Source organism: Myotis brandtii, unplaced genomic scaffold (genome assembly GCF_000412655.1).
Source record: "Myotis brandtii unplaced genomic scaffold, ASM41265v1 scaffold544, whole genome shotgun sequence".
NCBI lineage: Eukaryota > Metazoa > Chordata > Mammalia > Chiroptera > Vespertilionidae > Myotis > Myotis brandtii.
The window spans coordinates 338,527-354,555 of NW_005370008.1; the positions used below are offsets into that span (position 1 = coordinate 338,527).

Here is a 16,029-nt window from a genome sequence, read left to right on the forward strand (position 1 = left end):
CTCGTTACACTTGAAGAGCAGCGAGGAGATTGGCGTGCACCACACAGCTGCAGGTCCGCAGAAGCAGAATTTAAAAGAACCGACCGGGGAAGTTGGCCTCCTAGGAGGCTCTGCCCTTTGGGGCAGAAGGTCACACCCAGTTTGCCCAGGTTTAATTTGAGCACTTCTCCTAGTTATAACTCAACCTAGAGTTCTTACCTTAAAAAGGAGAAGAAGAAAAAGAAGAAACCAGTTTTTTATTTAGGAACACTGGTACCTGGGCCCCAAATCCAGCGGGCAGAGCCCCGCCCTCTGTATTATTCTTCCTGAAGATGCCTCCTCCAGCAGCCACACTTTATTTTAACACCCTTGCCTCGGTTTCCCAAGCACGCCCACATGCTTTTCAAGACTTACTCATCAAAAACATTCTATGGACTTCGAATTATATCCTGATAAGAGTTTAAATCTACTTGTCAGCCTTCACCAAACCTAAAGGGAACAGAGACAAGGAATAGGGAACGTGTCCAGCGGGATCAGACATTCTGCAGTGACATCACTGGCTCCCTTTAAGCATGCGCCCCACTCCCTTCCTCCCTAAAAAGAAAACAACTTGCATCTCTCTCTACTATGTCCCTGAAGTTTCAGTGTGTATTCTGGTGGTGGTTGTTGTTTTAACATTTTCTTTTTGTCTCCAGCTTCGTTGAGACATAAAATATTGTATAAGTTAAAGGTGTACAGCAAGCATGTCAAACTCAAAGGCTAACATAGGCCAAATAAACGAGACATGCGGTCCACGGACCACAAGTTTGACATGCTTGGTGTACAGCATAATGATTTGATAATATGTGTGTTTTATGAAATGATCACCATAGTATGTTCAGTTAACATCCTTCACCTCGTGTAGTTACAGGGTTTTTTTCTTGTGATGAGAACTTTAAGAAGTACTCTGAGCAACTTTCAAATGCACAAGACAGTATTGTTAACTATTCCCTGAATTTCAGGAAAGGTGGTTTAAGTAGCTTGGAGGGGAGGAAGAATGCACATAAGACAGAAAGATAAATAGTTTGGGATGAGTTTAGTGTCTGCTTCATGTTGGTGGTCCCTACAGAAAGGTAGATGAGTGTAATTCACAGGTGGGGGGTGCAGGGTAGGGAGCCAGTCTGGCATGGCTCCTTGTCCACGGCTGTGCCCCAGGCTCACTGTGTCTTCTCTCTCCCCCAGATTCAGTTTGTGCTGACAATCATACAGACCACCTGCGGGGTCATCTGGCCATGTTCGTTCCCTCTTGGTTGGTTATATTTCCAAATCGGATACATGATTTCCCTGATTACTCTCTTCACAAACTTCTACATTCAGGTACGTCTCCCTCCTCGGTGGCAGTTGGGCTGTGGGGCTTTATCAACAGAGGCCGTCACCTGTCTGTCTAAGGGGGGCGGGTAGACACCCTGCTGTGTGCCGGGCAGTGGGCACTAACTTAGTCACAGTGGCAGGGCAGCCCCTGCCTTTGGGAGGGGAGGGTCCCTGCTAATGTAAAAGATGCTAAATCTGTTCCGGACCTCCCGAGTTCTAGATTTTGGGCAAGGGAGGTTTGGGATTTATATGGAAAAGCAAAACTGTTCAGCAGGTTCCTGTGTTGCTTCCCTTAAGACCTGCGGCAGACACGTGGTAGGTGATTTTCAGCCAGAAGTCTCACAGCCCCGCTGCTCTGAACCTCACGGCCAAATTAAATGTCCAAAAGAAATTTCCATTACAGTCCATCAGCTATAGATAGAAATCTGCCCTTTGTCCCAGTTTTCTTGCATATCCACTTCTCGTTTGGAGCTCAGCTCATTTCCAAGGGCATGATGTAATGCAGGTTCTTGCTCACAGAGGGGTCCACTTAGGGCAGATTATCTCCGGTGGAGTCTGACCACTTTGCAGCCACTGCTGGTTCCCCTGCCTCCATCACCCCTGGATGACGTGTGTTCCCGCTCCCGTAGGCAGTATCTGATTCCAGGGCAGGCATAGGCGGTCAGGAGCAAGGACAGAGGCCACAGATGCTCGGGCGGTAGCACGTGGTCGTGTCCAGCAGCCACCTGGCAGCTCAGCCACTATTCCTCTTCCCTGTGCTCCCCTGTACCTTGATTCACAGACACCTGCAGGGAAACTAGGTTAGTGTTAGGGCGCCACCCTTGCATAGCACGGCCACTATAGTGCTGCTATCTGCCCTGTGTCTTTCAGACTTACAACAAGCAGGGATCCTCCCGGCGGAAAGAGCACCTGAAGGACCACCAGAATGGGTCCCTGGCCGCCGCCAACGGACACACCAACAACTTTTCATCCCTGGAAAACAATGTGAAGCCGAGGAAGCAACGGAAGGATTGAGGTCGAAGAGTTGCAAACCTCCCAACCAAGTCGTCTGATTGTAAGCACAGTATGAGTTGTGCCCGATGCTCGTTAACAGCTGCTGTAACTAGTCCGGCCTACAATAGTGTGATTCATGTAGGACCTCTTTCATCACTTCAAAACCCCTAGGAAATGTATTCAGATTTAGACAAGTAGGCATAAGATTTTTAACATTTCTGGGCTCTCACCGACCCCCGCGCCATGCCGCGGAGGGAGTGTTATTGTAGTATACGACACTGCTGTTGCCTTATTAGTTATAACATGATAGGTGCTGAATTGTGATTCACAATTTGAAAACACTGTAATCCAAACTGTTGTGTTTTTATTTTTACTGTAGATCATGCATGTGATTGTAAATTTGTACAATGTTACAGTAGAGAAACACACATGCCTTAAAATTTAAAAAGCAGGGCCCAAAGCTTACTAGTTTAAATTAGGATACGTTTCAAGTTTTGATTCATTTTCAATAGCTCTGATTAGAAAAATCAAAGACCGTGGTTTATGAAATTAGCGTGTGACACATTTTCAGGTGACTTGTATGTGTGAAATCAGAAACGGCACCTTCGGTTTTGTAATACTGGCTTTAAATCAGGCAGACTCAAATCTAGTGGAACCGTCAGTTTAACTTTTTAACAGATCTTATTTTTTTATTTTGAGTGCCACTATTAATAATGTAAAAAGGGGGGAGCTCTAAAGCAGTCTTGATGAAACTTAAATATATATTCTTTATCTTCAAGATTTTAGGAAGTGTGTAGGATGAGTAGGCCATGTGTCATTTCTGAAGTGCTAAGTGTTTTTATACGGGAAACAGAGCCCATTTTGCTTTCCATTCGTGAGAGAGAGGAGATCAACTCTTCAAGCGGGAGGACTGATTGTGTAACATGTGACAGACTCCCACAGATGAGCCATGGTTGCCAGGGTCCAGACAAAGATTGATTTCTGTACTGCTATCTGTTTTGACACAAACTTCCTTTTAAAATGTGCCTCGCTTACCAAAATTAATAAATGGGGGGAAAGGACCTTCCATAAAAAAAGAAAAATGTAAGGTAAAATTAAACAGATAGCTGTAGCATAAGAGAACTGGGAAATTGGACAGAGATCATTTGTTTAATGTAAATCTAACAGCACCTGTCGTGTTTTCTGCTTAGAATCTAAAGGTTTGTTCAGAACCGCTTGTTTAAAAAGAATAGCGTACTTGTAAAGTCATGTCTCACACCTGTGAGGAGGCAGTGGTCAAACAGATACGGACTATTGTGTGTGTCATTTTAAAGTGTTGGAAGTCAGTCTTTGAATACCTTTTCCATTGGAGGAAAAAATATTCCTTGAACCACTCGTGACCATCTTAGAAAGTCATTGACAATGTATAAACGAATTGTTGGTTTGGTATTTATGTAAATATCATGCTTTAATTTTGCACATTCGTATTTTAGGGAGCCAGGTGGTTCTCTTATTAGTCTTGTGGGTTTTCTGTTTGGAAGGAGTCACAGCATCTGTTTACATTTACCTGATCAAATCTAGAACGTGTATATTTGTAAATGTGTGTCTTCCTAGGTACTAGTTTGCGAAAGTCTTTACATATTTCAAACAGAAACTATAACATTCGGTAGTGTGCTGTCAAAGTGTGCTTAGCTCATCTGGATATTCCCACACTGTTGCAAAAGGTCCGAACATTAATCATTAAAACATTTTTGATTACCTGTGCTTGCGTTCTACATTGTTTCTGTGCTGCCAATTATGAAAGACTGGGGGGAAATCCACTCTCTTCACCTTTGCAGAACTCACGCAGACAGATGTCAGTAATTTGGTGTGAAAGGTCACGTTGCCCAGCTCACAAGAGGAGGGATCTCCACACAGAAAGGCATGGTGGTGGTCCCTCCCTAATTCCTTCCTCTGCCTTTTCCCACAAAGGTCCCGCCTCTAAGAATACTCCTTTTTCCTTTCTTCCTTCTCTTCCCACTCCCTCTCCTCACACTCCAGGCTGTTAAAGTTACTTTCCTAACTCGAGACCAGAGCTTCACATGCCTTTAGTGTAGAGACCCAGACAGTATACCTGGTTTGCTGACCCCCTACTCTAAAGTACTGAGGTCCCGCCTTGGTCCCAGTCAAGACCAGAGCTTCACATGTCTTTAGGGTAGAGAGCCAGACAGTATACCTGGTTTGCTGACCCCTACTCTAAAGTACTGAGGTCCCGCCTTGGTCCCAAAGCTGTATCACTTTCTTTGCCAAAGATCATTTCTTGTCCCAGATCCTGGCCCCTCTCAGCCCACCCCCTGTGGACTTCCAGGTCCATCCATGTCCACCGTGGGAGTGATGACATGAGGGGCCCCTCTTCCTTCCATCCACTTCATACCACACAGCCTCCTGTGTAGGCTTGACCCAGGCTTCTGAGTGCCTTTTCGTTTGTCAATATCACCTTTAACCCTTTGTACGCCATAAGCGTCTATAGACGCCAGCAGGATGGTTTCTGTTTTGGACGCGTGGCAGTAACTGGTTAAAATGTCGTCAGAAACTGCATTTGGTATTTGGGATATTATCTGAAAAGTACAAAGGACAGCTGGAGGTTTGCTGGTGGTGATTAATCATATCCTGTCTTTCCCCTCTTTAAGTCCAGAACAAATGGAAAAAACAGGACATAGAAGTCAAACTAGTGGAAATCAAAATAGCTCATCTCTTACTGAGACGACTGGATTGATGAAGCTGAGATCACAATAGGGCTAACTACCCTGGCTCATAGCCCTGTTTACATAAGCTTACCAGGGCTGGGCCTGCCACACCGGTGGTTCATGGCCTGCCTCTCTTCTCATTGCTGGTCTGGTGATGAACTGGTAATGAAAATACTTTGACTATCAGCCCTGGAATTTACGCACTTAAACTACAAGCTCCCCTTGTAGTCAAATTCTGCCCTGATGACCTTACTGTGCCGAGAGAGTGTGCTCGTGGCCTCGCCCGGTCTTGGCAATCAGACCATCGCCCTCCTCCCCTCCGAGAAGTGAGTGGGTAAGAGGGCAGAGCAAGGCAAGGTGTGTGCCCACACTCTCCCCTCTCCTGTGTGGAAGTGAGGGCACGTTCGCTCACCTGTACGGACCAGGGATGTTCCCATTTCCCCTCTTTATCAGCCTTGTCATTCGTGTGGAAAGGCAGGCTCGCCTGATGTGAGAGGCAGGATTTGGGGGTCACATTGCCTGGTTTTGGAATCCTACCTGTATGACCTTGAGACCCGTTGCTTTTACTTTGCCGCTGTGTTCTCGTCAGCCAAATGAGAATAATGTTAGTACCTACAGGGCACGTTCGCTCACCTGTACGGAACAGGGATGTTCCCATTTCCCCTCTTTATCAGCCTTGCCATTCGTGTGGAAAGGCAGGATCACCTGATGTGAGAGGCAGGATTTGGGGGTCCCATTGCCTGGTTTTTGGAATCCTACCTATATGACCTTGAGACCCGTTGCTTTTACTTTGCCACTGTGTTCTCGTCAGCCAAATGAGAATAATGTTAGTACCTACATCATAGAGGATTAAATAGATAAAGGATACAAAAAGCCCTTGGAACCTCCTCTAGCACAGAGTAAACTATTGAAGTGTAATCTGTTACCTTCACGATTGTGTTGTGCTCGATCCACCTCACTGGTCTCTACACTCTCAGCTAGCGTTTTACTGGTATTTCCGTGGCTGGTTGCTCTAGCAATCCTATCAGAAAGGGAAGGAAGTTAGCTTGGTGTGACACTTTCTTTGTTGAATCAGGAGTTGGAAAGAAACCAGCAATCGTTAGGAGTCAAAATGCTCACCATCTATATTCCAGATTTGGCCAGAGTTTACCATTAACTCACCATTCTGGAGTGCCTGGAATCTACTTCATTTCCCCTTTGGAAAACAGGGTGGTGTCTTCAGTCCCTGGTCTTCTCTTCATTATTTCTCCCCGAGTTCCGAGAGTGATACAGCCGCCACCCACAGGTTGTTTCCATGTCTGGGTGTGTTTCCTCTGAACTCATTTCAAACAGATGTCTCCTACTATCCCCTCATCAGCCTGAGACTTCAGACGCTAACCTGGTTGTTCTCTACACTTTTTATTTGGAGAAGAGTGTCTGATGGGGGGGATGATCGTGTTTGCCTTTGTTTGTTCTCACCAGCCACTAGTTCTCATTCCGAACATTTAAAATGCATTTTTGTCATCCTTGACATTCTTAGGAGCTCTTCTCCTCTCCCTGCCAACCTACTTACGGCACTCACCCAAGGGGAGAAGGTTCCTGGGCTGATTTTTGCCATAGTTTGTGTGGGGTGCCTGTACCGGGCTTGTGGTCCAAGGTCCTGGGAGACGTGTTGGGCTCCCAACTGGAAGCTGCAGGAACAAGCAGAGTGGAACCAGTCACTGATGATGTTCTGGTGGCAGAGGTCTAGTCACACGGTTATCCCCTTTCCCAGATCATCCAGGCTCTCTTGAACGGGGCTTACTGTCCCCTCTGTTGCCCATATATGTTCTTGAGTTGATCAGACCTTTGAAGAATGTGCCTGCTCCCCTGGGAGAGCTCTTGGTACCGAGGACTGAGCCAGGTGTAGGGAGCAAACCGGGGTCTTTGAGAAATGGCTTCAGCCCCCCAGGAGCCTTTGCTACATTGGGATCAAACATGCCCACAGGCACCTTCAGCACCGGATGGTTTGTGGCAAGTGCCATGCGATGGACAGAAACCAACTATAAGGGTCCAGGAGAGAGAACTCTTCTAGCAAAGTACGGAGAAGAGCTCTGTGAAGGCGTGGGCTTAATCTGAGCCTACAAAGCCAGTCTGGGTTCAGTAGTTGGTGACAGAAGGTTGCTTGGGAAGCAGCATTGCAGGCATGAGTGAATGTGCTGAAGGCTGAGTCAGTTCGAGCACGTGTCCCTGAACTATTGAGTATATGGGGAAACTGCTTATTTTTAAAATGAGGCGAAGAGGAAGAGCGTGAAATTCGGGTGTTGTCATTGATGAAACGAGGAGAAAGTTGCTCAGAGTCCACGGGGGAAGTAGTAATTATGCCTCACAGACTCATCCTTAGCGACGCCTCCTGCCCAAATGCCCTCCTGCTAAGGAGGAGCAGGAAGGTGACTGTGCCAAGACGTGGGGCTCACGTCTGAGTTATGAATCGATGGGAATCCTGTCTGACAGGCAGATGTAAAGGGGGCCTCGGCCCTTCTGAAAATCCATCCTCACCAGACATGGCATTTGAAGTCTGAAAACTTGGAGCCCTATTGTTAACACATATCACCACTGGCATTCTTGTTCACATAATGGGCATCTACACAGTGGAATACTACTCAGCCATAAGGACGAAATACTGCCATTTGCAACAACATGGATGGACCTTGAGAGCATTATGCTAAGTGAAATGTTAGTCAGAAAAAGCTAAGAACCATATGATTTCATTCATATGTGGGATATAAAACTGAAACTCGTGAACACAAACAGCAGTGTGGTGGTTGCCAGAGGGGTGAAAGGGTTCCTAATATATGGTGACAGGAGATGATTTGACTTTGGGTGGTGGGCACACGGTGCAATATACAGATCTTGTAACATAGAAGCCCACTCCTGAATCCTGTATGACCATATTAACCAATGTCGTCACCCCAAATTTAACAAAGAAGGGAAAACATAAAACACCCTAAAAAGGCATAGATGTGGATTTTCCTGATCAATGAATTTGACTGTTTTAATCAAGGCAAATTGTATGCCTTCCCCTTGACAATGTTTCCGATCCGACAAGTGCCTATTTGTAGCAAACCAATGGGCATAGATGTGGATTTCCCTGATCGATGAATTTGACTGTTTTAATCAAGACAAATTGTATGCCTTCCCCTTGACAGTGTTTCCGATCCGACAAGTGCCTATTTGTAGCAAACCACCAAGGCCCGGTTCCGCCAACCTCATGCCTTCCCGTACTCCCTCATGAAATGCTAAGGTTGCCAGTCATGTGGAAGGCCACGTGACCAAGGGTTGACCCCCCCTGGCTGCTCACTGTACCGTCCACACAGCACTCCGGCCCTCTGCCCTAGGAGTCCTGGTAAACGGTTGCTGGGGAAACAATGATGAAAAGATAACCTCATTCTGAAAGACAAACAAAATAATTATAAATTCTAGGAACTATTCTGAAGGAAACAACCAGGATACTGACACTGAGAATAATCTTAGTGATTATTCTGAGGCATAAGGAAGGACAGTGGAATTTTTACGAATGTGTTTAAGTTGCTAGTTCATCTTTTTGAACTGAGTAAGATATTAGAAGTGTCACATCTTCTCCAGAAAGTCACCGGGAAGCTGTGTAGAGACTGTTTTCCACCCGAGGGACAGCCCCTCACCATGGCATGAGTGGGTCCTGCACTTGGCTCTGGCGACTGTGTGGGCACTCAGGGACTTGGCAATTGCTGCTGCCCTCGATTGCATTGCCCATGCGTGACGGGCAGGCTTGTGCATTAATAACCTGTCATGTTAACTTGTCATCATAGGGTTATGTCTGATGATTTTTTAAAGTGACAATCAAGGATCCAAATGTAAGTGAAATTCGACTGTGAACGGTAGCACCAATGTCACCCGAGGACAAGTAGGTCAATGGATGCTGTTCATGCGTGGCGATGGCACACCCTGCCTGGCAGCTGGCAAGGTTCTTCCATGAGAATAAGGCAAATCTCCACTTCAGAAAGTCTAAAACAGTGTGTGTGTTGGGAGGGTGTGTCTGCACTATGACCTCACTCCATTCTGGGAGATGTAGTAGGACTCTAGGGAGCCCACTCGGTTCTAAGACACTTGAGGGCAGGAACTGTCTCTTATTTGTATCTACATCTCTAATGTGTGCGTGGCACAGTGTGAAACACACAGCAGCTGATCCATAAATGTTTTGATGAATGAACGGAAGTACTCAGGAAGGATTATGCAATGTGGTGCAGAGTAAGAAAAACAGACTTTCCAGCCAGTTAGGTATGAATTTAAATCCCACCATCACTTAATAACCATGTGTCCTGTACTGAATGTTCATGTCCCCTTCAAATTTGTATGATGAAACCCTGCCCCGCAGTGTGATGATATTAAAAGATGGGCTTGGGGAGGTAATTAGGGTTAGTGGAGGTCATGAGGGTGGAGCTCTTGATGAATGGGAGTAGAGTCCTTATAAGAGTCACAGGAGCTTGCGATCGCTGCTGTGTGCCATGTGAGGATTCAATGAGGAGTCAGCCACCTGCAACCTGGAAGAGACCCCCACCAGGACCCGGGCATGCTGGCACCTGATCTCAGATTCAGCCAGAATGATGAGAAATAGATGTCCATGCTTTATAAGCCACTAGTCTATAGTACCTCATTACTGCGGCCCAATCTGACTACAGCACAATATGACCTTGTCAAGTTTCCTCACCTAAAACTCAGCATGGTTCTCTGGGATTGGAGAAAATACATATAGATCTCATGGTCTACAGGGGGAATGCAAAAGTTGATGGTGATGTGAGGTGGTGTATAGCAGGAATAAAGTCAGCTTCCATTAAAAGTCTCCTAGTAGACCTAGGAAGCCAGAACAGCTCATCCGAATTGTAAAACCGCCAAGAGGGGGGCCTGCAGCTGTGTGACCATTTTATAGGACCCAGAGACTCGCCCCAGAAGCCCTAAATACTTCCAGCTTGTCATGAGGGGTACATGGGAAAGGGCATGGACCCCTTGGGGCCACCAGCTTCCCTCTGCCTTGGAGTCACCTCTAGATAATTGCTTCACCGCAAATAATGTCCTGCATCTTTCCATGACCCATCGCCCTCCCGCGGCTGGCCCCAGGGCCTCCTCAGTCTGCCTCCCTGTCCCTCGCTCGCTCAGTGCATTCAGCCGCCCTCGCCTCTGCTGGACGTCTCCTGGGGCCCTTCCCATCTAGAGGCCTCTGTCCTGCTGCTCCTCCCCAGATGGTGTTCCCCACTTACACCCCACCTAACTACCAGATCGAAAACATCACCCCCGAATCGCTCCCCCGCCCCAACACACACACACACACACTCCATTCTCTTACTTCGCTTTATTTTTCTTTGTAACATTTGAATTGTTAAATATTTGTTTATTTGTCTCCCTCCTGGAAGACAAGGGCTTTTTCTCTTGCCTGGCACATAGGAAAGTCTCAAATATTTTGAACATGAATTTGTGAGTGAATGAGCATGAGATGAGTGTAGATGTTCCCCGACCCCTCTCTTGGAGGGGGAAGCTGTAACGTGGTCACACACAAGAAGGGCAGTTTTTCAATAGCCCTGAGTGTATCAATAAGACATCTTAGTCGTCTCAGAAAAGCGGACCCAGATATATTTCGGAATGGAGGGTATGATGGTGAGCAGTGAAGTCCCACCCATGTTAAGGATTAACGAGCTGTCTGTTCTCTGATGAACAATGTATAAATTCTGCTGCTCTGTGCCATTCAGATTTAGAACGGAAGACGGAAATCATTGTGAAAGTGAAGGACCGCATCGGGAACCATTCTTGGAATCCTGCAACAAATCAGACGTTTTTCTTTAAGGCGCTCAGTTGGTTTTATGACCTCTCATATTTGTTTCTGGAATTATAGCCTGGGGATAATGATCATCCCAACTTTTTCTAAGTTGTTATTAGAACTAAGAGACTGATGATGCCTGATGAGGAGGGAATGGGGGGATAGTAGCTTAGTCCAGCAAAGAAATTAAAGAAACCCAGTGGACACACCACCATTAATGACTTTGAACTTCCACTTCCCGGGGCAGTTAGAGCTAGGTGTGCAGTGTACCCACAGGCAGAGCGGTGACAAGGATTCTTTGTTCGCTGCTCTTAGGAATAACTTTTCAGACACTGAGTCGAGACACAGAAACATGCTGAAAGGTGGGTCCCCAGGCGGGGACAGGGAATGGGGAGGATTGCAGGGGAAAGCGAGGCCCGGTGGAGAGGAGCTGGAGCTGCGGAGGGGATGCGAGGCGATGAGGAATAGTGCGGAAGCCCAGGGAGGAGAACGGAATGAGAGCACAGTGGGAGCAAGCGACCTTCACAGAGGAGACACTTGAAATCGCAGCCTCACTGCTCTCCCTTCCACAGACAATAGTCAAACTCGTGCCCATGCACTTTCTCTGTTTCTTCCCCTACTTTTAATTTTCCTCAAACCGAGGCCCAGACAACTCACTTAGCAGAAGCATCACAGAGCCTGCCCGGTGTGGTGGTGTTTACCATTTAAACATTGGTAACAACTGGAACGTCCCCATGGGTGAAGTACATTGGGCACATCATTCATAGGGTGTGTGAACAATAACATACACGGAGCCACTTGATAACGGAGCCAGAGCTGCCGGCCCGAGGAACCGCCTTGCACGTCTTAGGCCTGAAAACGTTGGAATGTTCAAAACAGCAAAATAACCTTCGGACAGGGTTTGCAGGGATAACATGAAAGCAGATATTTTGACTATTGGACTGATGACTACTGGACAGGAAAACGTAAAAACATTCTTTAGGATTAGCATCACTGTGTTGGCTTATCTGCAACTATAGAAACGCCTGCCTTCTACTGATGTGATTGTTCCCCTTCCCTTTCCCATCAGCACCCTGGCCTCGTCTCCTCATGGAACATGACTTGGGCTTCTGCTTGAGTCAGTGCTGCCTGAAATGTCTCAAATGTGTGTGGCCTTTCCCTTTGCCCTCTTGCAGTTTAACAGATAGTACGCTGTGGATCAAACCTGCCGTGAAAACTTTTACTGATGTGGGAAAATGGTCATGAAAACACCGTTACATGGAAAAGCAAGTTATCAATCCATTCATACCACATTTTTTCCCCAATCTGTTAAAATATGTTCATATATGTCTGAAAAAAGGGAGAGAGATAGAAACATCTACAATGAGAGAATCATTGATTGGCTGCCACTTGCATGCCCCACACTGGAGATCGAGCCCAAAACCCGGGCATGTGCCCTGACTGGGAATCAAACCATGACCTCCTGGTTCATAGGCCGACACTCAACCACTGAGCCACGCCGGCCGGGCAAATAATTTTGAAATGAAGTAACAAGTCAAAGGTCCAAGTTCATGCTCTGCCCCTTGGAACCTGGGTGAGACAGCCCCCTCACCGTCAGTTCCCCCACCTATAACAGAGGGCATAGCTCCTTTTCTGTTCACCTCACGGGATTAGTATTGGGTCCAAAGAACCCCACATTGCATGGAAAGTAAGGTAGGGCCGTTCTCTCAGAAATACAGTCAAAACTCTTTTAGACGTAGGGGATCTTTTACTAGAAAGCTGGGGGCAGGCTGGTTCTGATAGATACATCCTTGCCAGGAGCAAACTGCTGGAGACGAGCTGTGAGTCACTCTGTGAGTCACTGAGGCAATGGCAGAGGAGCCAGGAAACATCATCAGACAGGAGCCCACTAAGGTCTGCGGCGGGAATGCACGTTCAGCCTTTTCCCAAACACAGCGTGGGCTTTGCAGCTAAATATTTTGACTGCTCTGCCATCTGGCAGTATCAGTTTGCAGCCAGCCTGGTTCTGAATCTCTCTTCAATGAGAGATTCCTGGCCATCTCAACACAGAAAAGGGGGAGAACCGGTTTTCTATTTAGCCAACATTCAGCTTTAGGGTCACAGCTAGGCAAACTGCTCCAGTTGCCAGCACTTGACATCAGCACCCCAAATTTCCCTTTTTTATTGTCCCATCTTTCCTTGACCTACATGCTCTCTTCCTCCTCACTTTGAAAATACTTCCTGGTAGTCATTTACACACTAGTAAGAATTTGAATCCCTCAGTCTCCTCTCGCAGTAGCATTGTAAGCTCATTTCTTTTGGTACAATGAAAAAGGCTCTATCCAGTGCTAGGAAAACTGAAGATAACAGTGAATCGGATGGAAGGAGGTAAGGAAGGTCAGGTGACTTTAAAGGAAATACTGTTCACATCCCCCCAGGGCAGGGTCACCTACTCGCCCATCCGAAAGTCTGGTCTTAAAGTAATGTTAATGGTACCTGCTTTGGGGGAACCAATACTGAACTGGATCTTCATGGAAATGAGTGGTTGTAGTGCAGAAGGTGTGCCTCAAAGTTCCACAGGGCAGAATAAAAGGCACACTCTCAACACGGGCCCGGAGCCTCAAGTGATCTAGCCACTACCCACCTCTGTGGGGCCATATCTATGCCATCCCCCTCCCTCTCGTCCAGCCACTCGGGGCTTTTCCTGAACAAGCCAAGCTCGTTTCTGCCTGGGAAGCTTTGCACTTCCTGCTTCCTCTCCTGGAACACTCTGCGTCTCGTTCCCAGGAGGAGGGGGAGTCCCACAGGAGCCACAAGATCAGATCAGAACACCCAGTTCTATTTGCATTTCAGTCAGGTGATTGTTTTTAGTACATATATGTCCCAACTATTGCATGGGACACACTTATACTGAAAACGTACTCGTTGTTTATCTGAAACTCAAATTTACCTCGGTCCCATATTTTTATTTGCTAAGTCTGTTAGCCCTGCCTGGGAAGTCTTTCCTAATCACCTCGTCCAGACACTCTCCCCACCCCAACGGACTTTCGCTTTCATCACTCTACTCTCTTATCTCCTTACCCTGTTTCATTTTTTTTTTTCCAGAAAACTAACAGGCACATGAAGTTATATATTTCTTTGTTAGCCTCACTCACTAGTCAAATAGAAAGTTCCATGGTTCTATGCACAGAGAAACGTTAGATATTTTGTTTCTGGCTATCTCTCTGGTACTAGTAATATAATTAAAATTTCATTTGGATGGATGGATGGATGGATGGATAATGGATGGATGGATGGTGGCTGGATGGCTGGAAGTATAACTGTGTTTTGCATACATACTTCCTTTTCTTGAATCTTTTACTTGAGGGAAAAGGCAGATAACTTCCAACATGAGTTTTCAGTTCAGGGTTTTCTGCTTGCTGCCTCCTTAACTCCCAGTGCTTCCCTCATCCGCCACTAGGCCCCTTTCTATGACTCTGCCTCTTTCTGAAATGCCAGGCCTGCTTTCCCTGGACTTTCCTGCCCACCCCTGGCATCCTTGCCCCCCAGAGCGGGCCCCACCCCTCTCACCTAACTTCGCTGGCATCTGAACATGCACAGAGACCCATTACTTTTCCTTTAAGTCTTCAAGATGTGAAGGCTCCCAGGAAGAGAAGTTTGTCCATTCTCCTTGATGTGAGTGAAAGATTCCAGGAGCAGGCTTTGGTGAGAAATGAGAGGGGGAGCTCCCAGGGCCCTGGACTGTGGACAGGAGCCTTGGACAGGAAGCAGCGAAATCGGGGCAAACTTCCACTTTCCGAGGCCAGCGCCTTCTGCCTGCACTAAGCCTTCTCAGCCCTGGGCTGCCTTGAGGATTGGCAGCAGCCCGCTGTCCTGCACCTTCACCATCAGCCCCTGAAGAGAAAAGAGGATGCTTTGGTCCTGATTTCAAACCTTGCTAACTGTCATTGGCCAGCACAGTACAAAGCCCTCTTTGTGAGCGAGGTTAGATCCACATCTCCTTACTGCTCTGGAAACCTGGGGACAGAGAACAATGCCCCCAGGTCAGTCCCAGGCCTGGCACTGCCCTCAGGTCCCGCAGGCAGTGGCCCAACTGGACCAGCAAAGGAGTCCCGAGTGAAGCAGCCTCGCGGTGGCTGAAAAACGAGGCTTGCAGTCCTGTAATCAACCGAATTGCCCTGTAGGGCCTCCTGACCGATTCTGGACTTCTTTGCGAGCAACTTCGAATTCCTGTGTCATATTTGGGTCAGAGCAACAGGAGGGACACGTGACTTGCTTTAAAATTAGCCTCCAAACTCATTGTGTAACAGCCCTGGTTTCCACTCAATGGACTGGTGCTTTGAGAGGCAGGCACGGCATTCGTAATGAAGTCTGTCCGGCGAGTTCTCCTGAAGAAAATCCTTGCGATTCACCAAGGCTCAATGTTTCCACCTGTAAAATGGGGTAGATTTTGTTTGAAAGAAAAGAAATAAAGGCTAGAAAAATAAAAGTAACCAATACATCCAGACCTGGTCCCCCATCCCACACAGAGTTTTTGGGCTTGTCAACAGATAAGAACAAGCCCTTCTAGATTAAGAAGGTACAGAATAGTCACAGCATGTAAAGTACAACACGGGGAATATTGTCAATAATATTGTAATAACTATGGTCGGTGCCAGGTGGGCACTAGACTTATGGGAGAGCACTTCTAAGTTATATAATGTCTAACCACTATACTATACACCTGCAACAATTATAATATTGAATGTCAACTGTAATTGGGGGGAAAATCTATATATAAAATTATAGGGGGGGAAATTATATATAAAAGGCTAATATGCAAAGTGTCCCCTCGGGAGTTCGACCAGGAGACTGGGAGTTCAATCACTCACTATGACATGCACTGACCACCAGGGGGTGGCCCAGAATGGGGGTGGCCCAGAATGAAGGAAGGCCCCGGTTGGCAGCCAGAAGGCCCGGATCAGCCCTGATCGCCAGCCAGGCCTAGGGACCCTACCTGTGCATGAATTTCGTGCACTGGGCCTCTAGTTATAAATAAAAAGCCAGGCGGCATGGCTCAGTGGTTGGAACCAGGAGGTTCCAGTCAGGGCACATGTCTGGGTTGCAAGCTTAATCCCCAGTGTGGGGCATGCAAGAGGCAGCTGATCAATGATTCTCTCTCATCATTGATGTTTCTATCTCTCCCTCTCCCTTCCTCTCTGAAATCAATAATATACA

The 16,029-nt window shown here is 47.0% G+C and overlaps 1 protein-coding gene and 1 long non-coding RNA gene across 10 annotated transcripts in view; both read left to right on the forward strand.

Moving 5' to 3' along the window:
* ELOVL5 (ELOVL fatty acid elongase 5) overlaps positions 1-4,065 on the forward strand; it is an 83,039-nt gene extending 78,974 nt beyond the window's left edge. For all 9 annotated transcript variants that reach the window (XM_005878084.2, XM_014549289.1, XM_014549293.1 and 6 more), the window contains exons 7-8: positions 1,201-1,335; positions 2,200-4,065. In XM_005878084.2, coding sequence (XP_005878146.1) covers positions 1,201-1,335; positions 2,200-2,343 — 279 coding nt within the window. In that variant the 3' untranslated portion in view covers positions 2,344-4,065. The remainder of the gene's footprint in view (positions 1-1,200; positions 1,336-2,199) is intronic.
* Positions 4,066-4,829: 764 nt separating this feature from the next.
* The window catches only part of LOC106728141, a 12,304-nt gene continuing 1,104 nt past the window's right edge, over positions 4,830-16,029 (forward strand). Inside the window, exons 1-2 of the long non-coding RNA XR_001364399.1 lie at positions 4,830-4,841; positions 5,359-5,361. This is a non-coding gene — a long non-coding RNA (uncharacterized LOC106728141). The remainder of the gene's footprint in view (positions 4,842-5,358; positions 5,362-16,029) is intronic.